General features: G+C 40.6%; 1 protein-coding gene across 2 annotated transcripts in view; it reads left to right on the forward strand.

Annotated features, from left to right (window-relative positions):
- The window catches only part of C10H1orf21 (chromosome 10 C1orf21 homolog), a 230,139-nt gene that overhangs the window by 180,390 nt on the left and 31,299 nt on the right, over positions 1–18,450 (forward strand). For both annotated transcript variants that reach the window (XM_035722350.1, XM_035722349.1), the window contains exon 4: positions 14,247–14,323. In XM_035722350.1, coding sequence (XP_035578243.1) covers positions 14,247–14,323 — 77 coding nt within the window. The remainder of the gene's footprint in view (positions 1–14,246; positions 14,324–18,450) is intronic.

The following is an 18,450-nucleotide window of genomic DNA, read 5'->3' on the forward strand; positions in this document are numbered from 1 at the left end:
AGTTACATCAATAATGGAACAACACCACATTTGATTATTGACTGTGTATAGAAATCTAGTGACTGACTCCACATTGTAAAAGAATCTTGCCGTGACAGGATTGACACTTGTATTAGCTAGAAAGCCTGGGGGCACTGTTAAAACATCGACTTCCCTTCATTTACACCGACTTCTGTTGGGAGAGGTGGCAAAGGGTACAGAAGAAAATGTACGGGGAGGGAGCTAAATTTAGAAATAGCCAGGACTAATCCTAGAAGTTACGGAGAAATAATCAAAGAAAAAAGAAATCCGTTCTTTTTCACCAGTCAAAACTTAGAACTCCCGTATGTGAAAACATAAAAGGATTTTTTTAAACACAATTTTTAAAAAGAGAAACCCATGCAACGGAGAATGTATATGTTTTGTAAATATGTCCAGTAATAGAAAAAAAAAAACTTTTTTTCAGGCAGAGAGCTCACAGGCAGAATAAAAGATGTGGTCTCCTGCCAAGTTGGCACTGGACGGATGGAAGGCAAGCTAATCGGTGTTTCCCTGAGATTCTTGAAAATGGCCCTAACAGGGAAGACTTCCTTGCCTGTTGAGTGACAGGGTTATAAGGATTGACTCAGGCATTGCCACAGGGTCCTGGAAAAAATGAAATCAGGGTGATTAGCAAAGGAGTGAGGGAGCGTTTTTTGACCACCTGGATGCAGTCAGGCCTGAGCTCAGATCCACTCTTGTGAGGTAAACCAGTAAGTCCCAGGCCTTCAGACAGGTGGTCTCTCCATCTACAGCACCCTCACCTGCCTCTCTCTTCCGTGAATGTTGGTTGGGCTCCACGTGGAGAGACTATGTGATAAGTAAAGGCTATGGTCTCAAAAATAGTTGCATTTTAATGTATCCATTCAGAAAGACTACATTTTCTCCTATATTTCTTCTGACTGTTCAGGCCATCTAGGTATAGGCCCTGAAGCTTACGTTTCTTTCCCTTCAGGAAAAATGCACCTCTGCCCAGCCCTGTTTCTGCTTAATAGCCATGTCACCTTTCCTTTGCTTGCCCAGAAAGACCTTCACTTGGAGTCGACCCACCCATTACACATACGTAGCAAGGAAGAAAAAGCAATTTTTTGAAATCCATATTTCACCCTTTTAATCAGTAACCCTGAAGTTCCTTTATTTCTCCGTTTGGCCACGACCATTTCCTGTTGTCAGCTCAGCCAAAAAACTGGCTGTCATGCTTGACTAAACCTTGCCCTCTTCCACCTCCCCTGTACATTCAGATGACCTCAGATTTTATCAGTGCTTTTACTTCTATAAGTATATATATATATATATATATATATAAATGCTATGTTTATATATATTTATTTTATTTATAGATATTTAAATTTAAATGATAGTAAGTGCTAATATTTAGTATTTGGGTTTTTTTCTCTGACATTTGTCATTGATCCACGAAGGTGGGGCTCTCCTTTGTCTTTTTCTTGCTTCCCTCAAAGGAAAGCAAGGCGCGCAGCATACAGTGAGCACTCGGTAATTTTCGTTACAACTGTCAAATTTGTTTCGTCATCCTTATTTCCGGGGCAACTATCTTATCAACACAAGCTATCATTTGTGATGGACTCCCTGTCCCACAGGTAACCCAGTGAAGGAGGTATGACTTCCGTCCCGGTTTCCCAGCTAAGGGAACTGAAGCGTACAGGTTATATAATATGCTCAAGGTCACACAAGTAGAAAGTGGAGGGGTCATGTGACTCCAGAGGCTATACTCTTATCCTCTATGCTCTGCCCATCTGGTCTTAGTTAGCTTTCATAGACTCTGCTGATTTACTGGCATGGCTTCCTGACGGGCTCTCTGCTCCCATCTCTGAAACATTTTGCCAGAAGGTTCATAAACTTCTTCAGTGTTTCCTCCTTGTTTCAAAGGAAAACCCAGTATCCAAGCATGAGCCCTCCACCCCTGCCCACCTCACCACGTCATCTCTCATATGCCCTCCTGGCACTTCATGCTCTCCCTGGCTCTCCCAGGCCCTGTGGTTCCAAGTACTGTCATATTCTCTCCTCTCCCTGACAGGGTATACATTCTTCCACCTTCCAGACCCACCCCTGGCTGGTTTGCTTTCCAGGAAGCTTCCCTGACCTCCTCCTCTGAGTTAAGTGTCATCTCAAGTGCTTCCACCACGCATATTTCTATCATTTCCAAACATCATTTCACTTTCCGATTTTGTAGTGGGTGAGGATCATATCGCTAACTCTCTAGCACAGTCCGGCACACAAGGGCCATTAAACAGGGATTTAGTGAAGAATGGGCCATTAGGTTTCTCTGTTGTGGTTTTCCACAAGTACTTGTCAATCCTTGTTTCTGTCCCTGCGTAACTTTTCATTGTGAGCCACGGACCTGGTTTGTCCTGATAGGACTGAGCTTTGCAGATGTGAGATGGCAAGTTCTTCATTAAGAAAAGGTAGAATGAAGACTAACCCCCCCCCCAAGATGTCCACATCCTAATTCCTGGAACCTGTCAATATGGTACCTTACATGGGACTTTGCAGATGTGATTACATTAAGGGTCTTGACATAGAGAGATTATCCTGGATTATCCAGGGGGCCCAGTAGAATCAGAAGGATCCTTCTAAGAGGAATGCAGGAGGATCAGAGTTAGAAAAAGAAGATATAAGGTTGGAAGCAGAGGTCAAAGAAGAGAGATACTAAGCTCTGACTTTGAAAATGGAAAAAAGGAGCCTTGAGCAAAGGTAGTCAGTCTCTAGAAGCTAGAAAAGTCAAGGAAACAGATTGTCTCCTAGAGCCTCTGGAAGGAAGACTGCCCTACAGACCAGTTTTAGACTTCTGACCTCCAAATTTGTGTTCTAAAAATCCGTAAGTCTGTGATAATTTGTTAAGCGGCAGTAGGAAGCCAATATAGATTTGTTACCTTGAAATATAATAGTGCTGTAATAAACACCTATAAATGTGGAGTGCCTTTGGAATTGGGAAGTGGATAGAGATCGGGAGAATTCTGAGAAGCATGGTAGAGATAGCCTAGATTGCCTTGAGCAGTTAGTAGAAAACATGGATATTAAAGACTCTGTTAGGGGCACCTGGGTGGCTCAGTTGGTTAAGCGTCTGCCTTTGGCTCGGATCATGATCCCAGGATTCTGGGATCAAGCCCCACGTAGGACTCTCTGCTCAGCCAGGAGCCTGCTTCTCCCTCTCCCTCTGCCTGCAGCTGCCCCTGTTTGTGCTCTCTCTCTCAAATAAATAAAATCTTTAAAGACTTTGCTGGTAAGGGCTCAGAAGAAGGTGAAGAGCATCGTGAAGAAAACCTATATCATCTTACGGAATATAAGTCGTCACAAACACACTGTTGGTAGAAATATGGACATGAAAGTTACCATTGGCAAGTTTCCAGTTAGAAACTGGAGGAAAGGTGACACTTGTAATATGGTGGGTGGTTTCCAGTTAGAAACTGGAGGAAAGGTGACACTTGTAATATGGTGGCCAAACGCATAGCAAATCATGTCCTACAAGGATGTGGAAAGCAGAACTTGTAAGCAATGAACTTGACCATTTAGCTGAGAAGATTTCTTAGCAAAGTGTTAGTCACCACCTAGTTTCTTCTTGCTGCTGATAGTAAAATGTGAGAGCAAAGAGATAAATTGAAGGAAGAATTGTTCATCAAAAAGGAGCCAGGACTTGTGGATTTGGGAAATTCTTATCCTGTCCGGATTGCAAAAGATGCTAAAACTAGGAGATTTGCTATCTGGAACACATGCTCTGGAGAGAAGGCCAAGGGTGTGGCTGAACAATCTTTTGCTAATCCCTGGAAAAAATTAAAAGGTCAGAGTATTCGGTCCCACGATGACTCTGAATAGATGAGGCATGTATTCCCTCAACCGTCTCAGCAGAAGCCAGAAACAGAGGTGGGATTATCTAGGGAATTTCTGTGAAAGAGCCTCCTTGGTAATGGAGCGAAGCCCCATGACGTACACAGGAGGCCCCTGGCGTTCTTGAGGAGGTTGTACCCAGCAGAAAGACTGCCAGTTTGAACCGAAAGGGACAGCAAGAGGGTGAAATGAAAGAAAGGTGTCATGCTCCCAAACTTCTGCAGGCAGGAAACGAGCTGATAAAAGAGCTCAGCTCCAAATATGTTGGGGCAAAAGGAAGAACGACCACAAGCCTGGAGCCACAGGTCCAGAGAGCAGAGTCTTAATCCACAGAGGATTATTACCAGACCTTGAAAGCTCATGGAGTTTGCCTGGTTGGATTTTGAAATTGCTTGGAACAAGCAACTCTTTTGTTTTTTTTTTCCTTCCATTTCTCCCTGTTTGACTAGGACCTCACCATTGTATTTTGTGAACAAGCAGGTCACTTGATTTCTAGTTCCACACGTTCATGGATGGAGAGCAATTCTGCCCTAGGATGGATTAGACCCAGAACCTCATTTGTATCTAATTTAGATTATTTAGGTAATGAAATTTAGGGACTTTTGAGCTGATGAGATTTGGCTACTTCTTGAGACTTGGGTTGATGCTGTAATGGGTTGAGATTTTGGGGTACCTTGAAGTGAACCTGTTTTGCATGTGAGAGAGGTCTGAATCTTTAGTATGAATCCAGGGGGAACACTGTCGTAGGCCAAATAAAGCCTGCCCCCAGAGAGGTCCACATCCTAAACCATGGAACCTATAAATACGGCACCTTACATGGGAAAAGGGACTTTACAGATGTGATTAAATCAAGGATCTTGACATGGAGAGATTTTCTTGAATTATTTGAGCAGACCCAATATAATCGCAAGGATCCTTTCAGGAGGCAGGTAGGAGAATCAGAGTTAGAAAAAGAAGATGTAAGGACAGAGCAGAGGTCAGGAGAGAAGATGCTACAGTACTGCTTTGAAGATGGACCATGAGCCCGCGAGTGTAGGTGCCGTGTAGAAGCCGAGAACGTCAAGGAAACGGATTCTCTCCTAGAGCCTCCAGACGGAGGCAGCCCTACAACTTGTTTTCAGACTTCTGACCTCCAGAAGCGTTAGATAATAGATGTGTGTGGTTTTAAGCCCCCACGTGTGTGTTGACTTGCAACAGGAGCAATAGGAAGCTGACATGGCAAATTTTCTCGGCACTGACAAATGTGGAATTAAAAAAGAGTTGTGGGTGTGCCCAGCGAGTTCAGGAAGGCTGGAGTCTGATTTTTTGGCTGACTTATACAGCACAATGAGTGCGAGAAAAACAGTCGTGCCTGTAAGCAAAACTGGATCGTTTAACTTTTTTGTTTTCAGCTTTGACATTGGCAGTTTCCTCAACTTAGTGAGGAAAACCTGTTGAGATTTTGGTTCCGCACAGGGAAAGTTTAGCAATTCTGCGTAAATGATGACTTTTTATTTGTTAAAATATTAAAGACATGATGAGCGATGCATTTCTTCATTCTAATATTTTATTAACTTTGATCAAATATACTTTGATTTTTCTGGCTATGTTTTTACCCACCAGAAAAATCTGTGACAAAGCGTGTTTATTTTGTGCTAAAGAGCTCTTAAATGCAGTCTTTTGGGGACCACAGTCCATTGATAGTTGAACTCTTAAAATCTTTGATCTCGTTATTATGGATGACAATGAATGTGATTGGCATTTCTATGTGTTTTGTTATATTTGATGGTTGGAGAGAAGTGAGAAATGAAAATCCAGGAAGTGTGTGAGCATGGGTGTAGGTGTGGATGTAGGTGCAGTTTTCTGGGGTATAAACCACAGATTTTGCCTCTATTCCCTTTTCATGTTATCCAGGTGGCATTTAGCCTGATTTACTAATGCTTATCCACTACAGTCAGCTAACCAAGTAGTTTCAGCTTTTTTTTGAAGTCTAAACTCAAATTTTAGCCCAATTTAAACTTTCAGTATTTAAGTTTCTTCCATATTTCTGTGACTTACACATAATTTAGTTCAAATAAGATACTTGACACAGTTTGACATCAGATTATTCAGAAAAAAAAAGATATCTATGATTGTTAGGTGGTTCTGTGATCAAGAAAACATACTTTTTTTAAAAAAAATGAGCATCGTGGTGGTCATTAGGGCTATTCATAAATATTCCAGTTCTTTTCTTTCCAAGCACATAGTAGGATTATACTTTCTCCATTCTGCCGAATTTACATGTAGTTCTCTGATTTGCTTTGGCCAAGTAAACACGAGCACTTAACTTTTGCTCTGCTCTAGTCTTCTCTCCTCTGCCGTGATGATTATGACAGCATGGGCCAACATGGGGCCTCCATTAGCCTGAGTCCCTGAGGGATTAGGATGAGCAAAGCCCCGCTGCTAGCCAGTGCTAGACATACAGCATGTGCAAGACATAAACTTGGATTTTATTGAACCACCAATAGTGGGTATTGTTTTTTACGGTAGTGTGATCTCCCCTGTTCAAAGTGATGAAGCATCTTGGGCAAAAACTGAATACGGTTCTTCCAGATTAGTTCGTTGTCTGGGTGTGTATATAATACTTCTTTGAAAAACTCAGACAGCATCTTGTGGAAAACATCCTCAACTTAAAATTCTCCATGTAATTTGACAACATTATATAGAGCTTTCTACTTTTAATTACTGACATACCGGCATAGTGACTTAAGGACTTTGTTTTAGATTTGTTGGTACACAACTAAATCTGTTCCAAGAAATTTCTTATAACTCTGTTTACTTTTTAAAGATTATCTTAAATGTTTACAATCTACCTCGAGAAACAACTGTACAAAATATATCAGGTCTTTAAAACTGGGGCACCTGGGTGGCTCAGTTGGTTAAGAGACTACCTTCTGCTCAGGTCATGATCCTGGAGTTCCAGGATCGAGTCCCGCATCGGGCTCCCTGCTCAGCGGGGATTCTGCTTCTCCCTCTGACCCTCATCCCTCTCATGTGCTCTCTCTCTCTCTCTCTCTCATTCTAGCTCTCAAATAAATAAATAAATAAATAAAATCTTTAAAAAAAAACTGATTTGCCCCACTTAACATTTGCTTGATATAAAATTAGGTAAATTTTAATTTATAGAAAAAGAATTTCCATAAAGCTGATACTTTCCATGCCAACTTCATCACTACTAAATTCTAACAAAATACTAATAATTCTAATAATCTCCCTGGACAGGTAATTATAAATGGAAGTGTTGAGTTCATGAAACTATGAAGATATAGGTCGATCGAAGTCAACAGTTTCATCTGGTAGCTTGGGCCTTGCTACTTGTTAATATGCAGAAATTCTGGTAGAGTGAATGTGTCACCATTGTTCAGAAGACAGAATCTAAAATTCCTTTATATTTGAAGGGAGCGGTATCCTATCCCATGTTAATGCCACATGAGAAATCCCATATAAAACATCAAATAAGGTTTTTTTTATTTATTTGAAAGAGAGAGAGCGAGCGAGAGCACACGAGCAGTGGGGAAGGGCAGAGGGAGAAGGAGAAGCAGGCTCGATTCTAGGACCCTGGGATCACGACCCGAGCTGAAGGCAGACGGTTAACGGACTGAGCCACCCAGGCACCCCGAGGTCGTTTTCTTAGAGAGTACATTCTATGGGTTACTCCCTCAAAGTTGGAATGATTACTCATGTATTTTATAGCTGATGTCTTCCTGTTTTAAAGATGTGTGTACCCCCCCAATCTCCTAATTGTAGTTAAATTATTTACCTTTCTAGTTTTCATGTATTTTCTGAAATGCAGTGGTTCAAATGTACACACACACACACACACACACACACACACACACACACACACACACACACGAGTCTGTGTGTAGAGGGGACACTTTGCGAATTAATATTTAGTACTTTTGTGTCTTTTCTCTGCGTAGCTCCCTCACTGGCAGTCCCAGAGGCTAGTAATCCAACCCCTACTACTTTTCTCTAGGCCTCCAGCTTCCTGCATCCATCTGGCCCCTGGGATTTCTTTATAAGACTGAACTTCCTCCTGTTGGGCCCAGAAAAAGAAATTGAGATTCCTCCCCACATTTCCAACCCAAAAACAGCTCAGTGAGCCTCGCAGGGCTACAGCTACTTAGATCTGCTCAGACTCAGTGGGACAACACAGGCAAAAAGAACTGACGGATGAAAAGAAGTTCCATCCCTTGTCAACGGGGTGGGGTGCTTTCTGCCATTTTCAGGAACACATTGTGTGGCTCCCTTAAGAATTAAGGAGGGGTGGGGCAGCTGGCTGGCTCAGTCGGTGGAGCGCGCTGCTCTTGATTTCGGGTTGTGAGTTAGGGCCCCACACTGGGTGTAGAGATTACATAAAAATACAGTCTTCCAAAAAAAAAAAAAGAATTAAGGAGGGGAAGTTTGGGGGAATTTTGTACAGAAGCTATCAGTTTCTCTCAGGGTTCTGACTTTCCCTTTGGGAGATGCCACCCAGGGACAGGGGAGCAGCCCCATAAACAGAGTTGGTTTGACTGTCTCCATCCAGCCTCAAAGAAACTAGGAGAATGGTAAGTTTACTCTAGACACTGACAAGTGTTGCTCTGTTCATAAAGAGAGAGAATTATTCCAAGCAAAGGAGAAAGTTGTTTGATTTGCTGTTTAAACCTGTCACTACCTGGCTTTAGTTTGCAAATATTTTTAAGAAATGGATGTTTTTTCCAACTGATAGAGCCCCTAAGTATAAAATAGGTTAAAGGGGTTGCTGCTCTGGTGGGCCTCCCTGTTGACCCGGAGGGCAGCTCTGCAGAACCCCAGGGGAATCCTAAGCACAAAGGTATTTATTCTCTGAAATAAAACTTCTCAAACTTTTTTGTCACCTCGGACTCTTATTTAATATGCAGATTCCTTGGGGCACCTGGGTGGCTCAGTCAGTTAAGCATCTGACTCCTGATCTCAGCTCAGGTCTGGATCTCAGGGTCATGAGTTCAAGCCCTGCGTTGGGCTCCACACTGGGTGTGGAGCCTACTTATAAAATAAAATAATAATAAAATAAAATAAAATAAAATAAAATAAATAAAATAAAATAAATAAAATAAAATAAAATAAAAAAATATAAAATAAAATAAAATAAAATAATAAAAAATAAAATACAGATTCCTGGGCCTTGATCCCAGAGACTCATATGCAGGAAAGCTTGTGTAGGGCCTGGGAATCTGTATTTTAACAAGCACCCCCCAAGGATTCTGATACCAAAATGAATGGATCATGAGAAACACTGCTCTACAAACTCCTTGCTGGGGGCCTATTCAGTGGGTTCGTCTTAGTTCCCCTTGGTTCCAGTTTATTTTAAGTACTAGTTTATAAGTGTCAAATACCAATAAAATCAGTTTTTCTGCCAAGAAAAATGATATTTTAGTTACTGCTTCCATCATCTCCCGAATTCTCTTGTTCCTATTTCTGGAGCACCCCAGACGTGGCCTGACTCTTGGCTCTCTGTTGGGTCTCCTCCATCTCAGGTTCCCAGCAACCTTGTCCTGTCAGCCCTTCTGGTTTTCTTTATTTGATTGTTTCTTTGCCTTTTTTTTTTTTTTTAAGCAGATCTCTGTAAACCTCCCCTTCCCCAACAAACAAACCCAGAAAAGAAGTTAAGTGATGTTTGTAAGCAAATATAAAGCTGACTTCTTGATGCAAGTATAGCTAACTGGTAAGCATGTAAATGCTCTCCCGTAGCAAGGTATTCTGAGGGATGCAAAGAACAAATCCAAATAAGTCATGGTTTTAAAAATAAATGAAGCCCACAATGAGATACCACTTGAATGGCAATAATCGAAAAGATACTATCGAGAGTTGGCAGGGATGTGGAGAAACTGGAACCATCATGCATCCCAAGTGATAATGTAAAATGGTGCAGCCACTTTGGAAAACAGTTTGGTGATATCTTAAATAATTAAATATACACTTAGCATATAATCTAGCAATACCATTTCTAGGAACCTGCCCAAGAGAAATGACAGTATATGTTTGCACAAAACTTATATGTGAATGTTCATCGCAGCATTATTCACAATATCCTCAAACTTAAAACAACCCAAATGTCCATCAAGTAGTGAATGTACAAACAATATACAGTATATCCACACAGTGGAATATTATTTAGCAATTAAAATAAGTGAAATACTGAAAGATGCTACGATATAGATTAATCTCAGAAACATTATGCTAAAGAAAAATGCCAGACACCAAAGGCTATATGTGATAAGATTCCATTTCTATGAATCTATAAAAGGCAAATTTGTAGAGACAGCATATTTGTGGTTGCCTGGGGCTACAGAGGAGAGCAGAGAAGAACTGCAAATGGGTTTGAGGAAACTTTTTAAGATGATAGAACTGTTCAAAAACTGGATTGAGTGATAATTGTACAGTCGTATAAATTTACTAAAATCACTTAATCATACCTTTATAATGGAATTTTATGGAATGTAAATTTTACCTCAATATGGTGGTTAAATATTTTTTTAAATAAGGCATATAGCACATTAAATAATTGATAGTTCTTTTCTCTGCAAAGGAAATAAGGACACTAGTCAAAGTATGGCCTGCAGACCTGGGGTCCCCAAAACAGTCTCAGGATGCCCTCAAGCTCATTTTCCTAACAATACTAAGAAGCAGTTTGCCCTTTTTGCTGTGTTGACATTTGCATTGATGGTGCAAAAGCAATAGTGGTTGAAACTGCTGGTGCCTTAGCACAAAATCAAGGCAGTGGCCCCCAATCTTATAGTCATTGTATTCACCTGCACCATGCGCTTACAGTGGAAGAATACATTCCATTTTCACTTAAGAATCTCCTTGATGAAGCAGTAAATTTTATTTAATTTTATTAAGTCTTGTGCCTTGGGTGCAGAGCTTTTTAATAGTCTATGCGATAATATGGGAAAGAGGCATACATAAGGCATTTCTTCTACACACTCAGGTAAGATGGTTATTTGAAGGAAGAGTACTTGTTCAGTTGATGGAGTTGCAGGCTGAACTCATGGTTGTTTTTATGGAACACCATCTCTACTTTAGAGAAAAAAAATGCCTGACATATATTATGAATATTCAGGCTTGGGTATTTTGCAAACATTGTCTCAAGAATGAATGAAGAGAGGGGCGCCTGGGTGGCTCATTTGTTAAGCATCTGCCTTCAGCTCGGGTCATGATCCTAGGGTCCTGGGATCGAGCCCCGCATTGGGCTCCCTGCTCAGCGGGAAGCCTGCTTCTCCCTCTCCCACTCCCCCTGCTTGGGTTCCCTCTCTCGCTGTGTCTCTCTCTGTCAAATAAATAAAATCTTAAAAAAAAAAAAATGAATGAATGAATGAAGAGAACCTGTCACTTCAAAGAAAACAATTGGCAGTATGTGTTGCCAGTCATAAAATTCAAACGTTAAACCAAAATTAGAATTTTGGAAAATTTTATACCACCATGAGCTTGACAGCTTCTGTCAAGATTTTCCTAATGAGATTGATGGTGAATTTTAACAAATGTGATTTTTTTTTCATATTGTACAAGGAAATGTGTCAAAATTTGTATAATATGGGCAAAGGGGTCTTGATACTAAAGCGTTTGAGAACTGCTGGCCTAGTGGCTAATAGCAAGGACTCTGGGGCCATTCTGCTTCGGTCGAAATCCCACCACTATCACTTATGACCTGTATGGTCTCAAATAAATACTTCACCTCTCAATGCCTCAGCTTTCTCATCTATACAAAGGGAAAAAAAATGGTACCTATCTCAGAGAGGTATTGTGGACATAAGAATGAGTTAATAGGGCGCCTGGGTGGCTCAGTCGTTAAGCGTCTGCCCTCCGCTCAGGTCATGATCCCAGGGTCCTGGGAGCGATTCCCACTTCGGGCTCCCTGCTCGGCAGGAAGCCTGCTTCTCCCTCTCCCACTCCCCCTGCTTGTGTTCCTGCTCTCTCTCTGTCTGTTAAATAAATAAATAAAATCTTAAAAAAAAAAAAAAATGAATGAGTTAATATATGTAAATATTTGTGAATATTAAAATGAGTTATATGGAAATCACTTAGAATAATGCCCGACCTATATAGTAAGTGATCATTGATATTAAGATCTTGGTGAGTGGTAATTTGTAAAAACAAATACATCATACATACATAATCAGAAGAAATCTCTCTGTAATTATATATACTTTCTTTTTTCTTTTTTTATAACTGGGAAATCTGAAGGCGACATTTCCTCCAGTGCCTCTGCGGAAGCTTTGGTCCTCCCGCTTCCTGGCAGGGCGCACTTGTGCGCATGCGCAAAGGGATGGCTTGTTCAGGACCGGAGTTTCCCCGCCCATCCATTGAGCCCTGTTATTTGGGGTTTCCTTCTCTCCCTAGCAACCACACAATGTGTTTTTAAGGAAGATGCAGAGAGGCAATGTCATTGTGAAGGGTACCGTTTAATACATTGACTATAAGCAGAATACAATTGTGTATCGTTTACAGTCATAGAATTAGAGGCCTCGTTCCTGCCTCAGCAATGTTTACAATTACAGTGTCTCAAAAAATAAATAAATAACAAAATGACAGTGTATCATTTAGGCTCAGCGTTTGGGAAATTATGTGAATAGGGAAAAAGTGTAGGGCTCTGTCCTGTGTCCATTTTCGGTGCTTAATCCAAGCAGACAGGAAGTTTAAGGGGGAAAAATGACTAACTTGGAACCTACCTTTGCAGTCCTTCAGAGAGACTACATTAGAGCTATTTTTATCTCTCACTGTTAAAAAGAAGTTCATCATTTGTTGACCTTGTTCATTCGTGCTACCAGTATACGATGCGTAACTCCCATGAAGTGCCAGGCGGGCCCCACCGAGGCTCGGAGTCCCCACTGGTAAAGCCTAGCCCTCCTGGAGCTGCTTTGTGAAAGCTAAGGTAGTTCATCTGTTGTTCCCTGGCTGTGTCAGCAGAAGGAACAGTATATATTTTATGCCTTTTAAAGGTGTATGAAAATACTCTTCAGTTTAGTGTGGGGCAGAGAAGGTAAGTTAGACCACAAAAGAATCATAAGGATTGTTTCTTTTCCTGGAAGATCACAAACAAAACTTACCCTGTATTTTGGAGTCCTGATGTTATACAGATAAGCTCACGTTTAATGGTGAATGGAAACAACCACAGCGTGCAAATCATTGGAGTTTCACTGATTTAAATGGCTTCTGCTGTCCTGAGAGAAATAGGAACTCTCAAAAGAGTTCATTTGGGGACCATCTGCTTTATGCACCATCCCACATCACTCTGCATGTGGTAAGAGCAGTGGGTTGGCCCATAGGAGTCTTTATTCCTTGCCCTCACCTGGGTCTTTATCGCTACACGTCAGGTTCCTTGAGTGGATATAGTCGCCTGTTATAAATAGGTTTAGAATAGTCTGTCCTTTCATTTCGGGGATGTGTTGTCCGAACAAATTATAAAGCATCCTAATATTTTTTAAAGATAACGTTGTATAAATATAGAGCATACTATTATTGAGATAGTATACCTACTGATATACTTGCATTTTTTAAAAAGATTTTATTTATTTATTTATTTGAGAGAGAGAGAGAGCACAAGCATCAGGGGTGGGGAGGCAGAGGGAGAAGCAGATTCCCCACTGAGCAAGAAGCGTGACATGGGGCTCGATCCCAGGACCCTGAGATCATGACTTGAGCCAAAGGCAGACACTTAACCGATTTAGCTACCCAAGTGTCCCAATATACTTGCATTTTAAGATTTAAGAATGTTTCTTTCCTGTGAGGCTGGTAAACTGGGGATAAGAAATCAGATCAGACTAAAAGCCAGAGAAGCATTTCTTGAATATAAGTTAGTATTGAATGTTATTAATTCAATTGAATTCAATCGCAGTATTTGCTATGGGTGGAATAAATTAGTTATTGTTAATCATGTTCTTGTCTCTGTCACTGCGAGGGCCTCATGCAAACTTCGTGTCTCAATAACCGCAGTTATCTTTTATAAACAAAATGCACTGCATTTAACAGTTAACCTTAGCACATAAACAACGTCTGTAATTACACTACTGTTGTTCTTTGGCACTAGAATCTTCTGTTCTTTGATTCTCTTACTATTTTTTCCTAAAAACACCTAAACGTCAAATATTAGTTGCACATAATTTTTTAAAAATACTTATAACTGTTATAAAGCTAACTTCTCTTTTCATGACAGTGTTCCCCGTTAAAATGCTTGGGCAGTTTTACCTTACAGTATGACCTCTTTGCAGGATTTTTTGCCCTTGTGAAGTGGTCAGCTGTGGAGGGTCTCAAACAAATCTAACATTTCCATGATGACAGTTCATGCCACTGCTTAATTGCTGATTCTCACCTTGTCTGTTACATGTGTGTTTTATGTTTTTCAGGAAAAAAGTGCCAGTTCAAACGTAAGACTTAAAACTAATAAAGAGATTCCAGGATTAGTCCATCAACCCAGAGCAAAGTAAGTTCTAGTTCCTATTTTCCTTATGTTGTTTTTAAAGCTAATAATGTTTTCAGAGTGAGCTCAGTTTTGCCTGCCAGCTAACCAAGATGTATTGTAAAGCTTCAGTGAATTGAGACAGTGTGGTTTGGTCTAATGGAACAGCATAGAGAGTCCCAAAACAGACCCATAATAAATGACAGAACTGACATTTCAGATCAGTTAGAAGAAAATAAAGGGGAATATCTTTATGACTGTGGGGTAGGGAAGAATTTTGAGTAAGTCACAAAAGATGCAGATCTTAAGAAAAATGATTCATTAATATGACTGCATTAAAATTAAGAAATTCCATTTATCAAAATTTACTGTAGGGGAGTAAAAGGAAATGGTGGAATATATCTACATTGCATATAATGGACAATAGTTGGGTTTCCAGGATATGTAAAGTAATTCTATAAATCAGTAAGTACAAAACAGAGAGCTCATAGAAAAAGAGGCTAAAGATGCGAACAACCATTTCACTACAGAGGAAACTTGAAGAGCTAATAATGTCTAGGGAAAATACCATTTCACACCACAAGATTGGCGAAATTCAGAAAGTCTGATGGTACAAATGGTTGACCAGGGTGTTGAACAACAGGCACTCTTCACCCCAATGGAAATATAAACCAGTACAATCACTTTGGAAAACAATTTGTATTTTCTAATAAAATCGTACCTGGATGTACCTCGCCCACCAGCAACTCCCCTCTCAGGTTTATTAGCCTAGAAAACCCTCACGCATGTGTGCCCCAGACATGGTTGACAGGTCCATAGCAGCACTGTTTACATGAGCTCGTAAAGCTCTTGAAGGCAAAACCCAAATGTCCTTCAGAAATACAGTGGATGACCAAAAAATGTGGCATATTCTTAAGCTAGGAATTCTACACATCAGTGAAAGTGAATGACCTATGACTGCACATATCGAGATGGGGGACGGTCACGAAGGTAAGGCTGTGCAGTAAGGAAAGTAGTAGCACCTGCCTGCATATAGTCATTTATATAAAGTTCAAAAAAACAGGCAGAACTAATCAATAGGTTATGTATGTATGTGATAAAACAATAAAGACGAGCGAGGACATGAAAAGGCATTAAACTTAGAAGAGTGGTTCTTTCTCACTCGATGGAAGGCAGTGGGACCAGGGATTCTGTTTGTTAACCTGAGTGGTGATTACATGGGTGTTCCTTTCATTATTATTTAAAACTACAAATAACATGGTATTTTTCTATGTGTTATGCATTGCACGATTAAAAAGTTAAAGAGAAGAATGAGTATTTTTCTAGATTGTTCTAGAACTGAATCTACCATGGCAATGAAACGCCCTTTGTGTGACTTTGAAGCTGTTTCCCCTTTCCTTCAAAGAGGCTCTGTTTTCCCAAGGCTACAGATCTCTTTTGTGGTGTTCCACCTAAATAACAAATTCCCTGAGGGTGCTGATCGTACTAGTGCAGCTGATCCAGTCACACCCACCCCCCAGATAAACCTATTACATCTACTTAATAGTAGTTCCATCCAAGTCATAAGCAGAAGAAGTTGTGTTACGTCTGGTTCTTCCCAGGAAATGGAGACAAAAGTAACTGAGGTCCAACCAATCACTTTACGCTGGCTTGGTGTCTTTGGTGGTGCTGTAGGTGGTTAGGACTCTACAGGGTGGTGAATGAGCTCAGAGATTTAATTGTTTACTTTCAGAGAAAACTGGACATTTTAAAATCCGCTTACCATTTACATTGACAGTGGGATGGTAAAACCGATTTTTGCACCCTTAGGGACACGTGATGCCGTAATCACAACCTCCCGCATCCACTTCACTGGTAGCCACTTTTATCTACACTACTTTTATCTGCCTTTGCGGGACAGCAGGTGTCTGATGATAGAATGAAGTCATCTTTTCATTCAAGCCATTCAATATATGCTATTTTTTAAATTTTTTTAAAGATTTTATTTATTTGTTTGACAGAGAGAGAACGCAAGCGGGGGGAGCAGCAAGCAGAGGGAGAAGGAGAAGCAGGCTCCCTGCTGAACCGATGTGGGGCTCAATCCACAGGACCCTGGAATCATGACCTGAGCCAAAGGCAGATGCTCAACCAACTGAGCCACCCAGGCGCCCCCAATATATGCTATTTTTAAATGTTTCCCTTATCTCTGAGTTCTAAGGAGAGGTTGCATTAAAGAGAATTTCTTTTTTCCTTTGGTGTAAATACTTATGGAACTTAGACATAGACGCATTGAAGCAGATGCTCTGCAGACCGGCATGTGCTGGGGCTTTCAGAGAGGTTGATTAAACTGGCTCATGTGTTTACATTTAAATTAGGAAGAAAATCTTCTGGGGTGTGTGTGTGTGTGTGTGTGTGTGTGTGTGTGTGTGTTTTAAACTATGAGTCAGAACCTTGGATTACTGGAATTCAACTATGAAATCTTCCTGGAAGGCCATGAGGAGTGGTACTTCTCCTCTACTGACATAGAGGATCAGGGAAACTTTTATTTATTCTGCAGTGTATAAAACAAGATAATGAGTTTCTTTTCTCCAGAAGTGGAAGGGCAATCCCATATATGTGATAACAAGAGATTTAGTAATAATAAAGGTAGATAGGTAATAAAAGGCAGATAGTCTTCATGCCTTCATTTGATATAACATGCAGAGCACATTCTTATTTTATAATCTCAGGCCAGTGTCACTGGGCTTCAGTTTTCTCAGATTAAAATAGAGCCCTCTCCTAGGGCTGGGGATTAAATGAAATAATGTACGTCCAGTGTCTATCACAGTGTCTGATGCTTGTTAAGAATGCCTTAATAGTTAGGGGCATCTGGGTGGCTCAGATGGTTAAGCGTCTGCCTTCGGCTCGGGTCATGATCCCAGGGTCCTGGGATCAAGCCCTACATCGGGCTCCCTGTTCAGTGGGGAGCCTGCTTCTCCCTCTCCCACTCCCCCTGCTTGTGCTCTCTCTCTGTCAAATAAATACAATATTAAAAAAAAAAAAAAAGAATGCCTTAACAGTTAGAAACAGCCCAAATGCCCTTTAACAGGAAATTGGGTAAAGAACCTTATTGCCTTCACACAGTGGAATATTAGCAGTTAAAACCCAAATGCACTGTAGCAACACACAACGCTGGATGGACCTGAGCAATATAATACTAGAAGAAAAGAGTAGGTCCTGAAAGATTACATAGAGCATGATGCACTCTACATAAAGTTAAAAACAACTAAATAAATCATCTGCTTTATAAAGCACATATGCAGTAAAGCTTTATAAAAGGGGGGGAGGGCATATTGGTTCCCTTGAGTTGGAGGAAACACAAGCCTAGGTGGGAAGTAAGGTAGCTCTAGGTTGTTGTCAAAGTCCTGGCTTTTGTTTTTTGTTTTGGTTTTGTGGATGCTTTTTATACTATATTTGACTAAACAAAAGTGAGCCGTGCATGAACTGCTAGCAAGGGTGTGCCATGATGTGAGAATTAGGATTAAGCCACTTCCCCAAGGTCCACTTGAGCAATGGTGATGATAATTACGAAAGAAAGAACTGTGTTCAGGCCAAGATTTGCCAGGAACTCCCTGAGTGATGGTATTTTATTTTTGGAGGTGAAGTATTAGGGAGTCAGGGCCTTGCCTTCTGATACTTTTGTGACTTAGGTTTTTATTATAAGAGGAAACTTTTTTTTAAGTCACTAAAATTGAAAGCCATATACCTTTCAGCTCTCAAGCTCATTTTGCCCACCTTTTTCATTCCTTTGATTACTTGTCATTAAGATTCCATACTGTTGTCATCCCTCATGTCATGAAGCTGAGGAATCATAGTCAGAAGAGTCTTGGATGACTCAGGGTTGACTCAGAAGGGCTCTGCCAGCACCAGCTGGGGGCACAGGAAGTGCTGGGGGGTGCAGGGAGCATTGTGTTTTCCGCACAACAGAGTGCATTAGAGAAAAATAGGAATTGCTGTGATTGTTAAGTTTTATCAGTTAAATCAAGTGCCAGCATACAGGCTTTTATAAAATATTTTTAGATCTAATCAATCTTAGCATCAATTATTCATACTTTATAAACTGAATCATAAACAATTTAATTATCCGTTTCTATTATCTTGAGGAAAGCTAGAAAGGCCTGTGTGCTTTTTTC

Source organism: Zalophus californianus, chromosome 10, assembly GCF_009762305.2.
Source record: "Zalophus californianus isolate mZalCal1 chromosome 10, mZalCal1.pri.v2, whole genome shotgun sequence".
NCBI lineage: Eukaryota > Metazoa > Chordata > Mammalia > Carnivora > Otariidae > Zalophus > Zalophus californianus.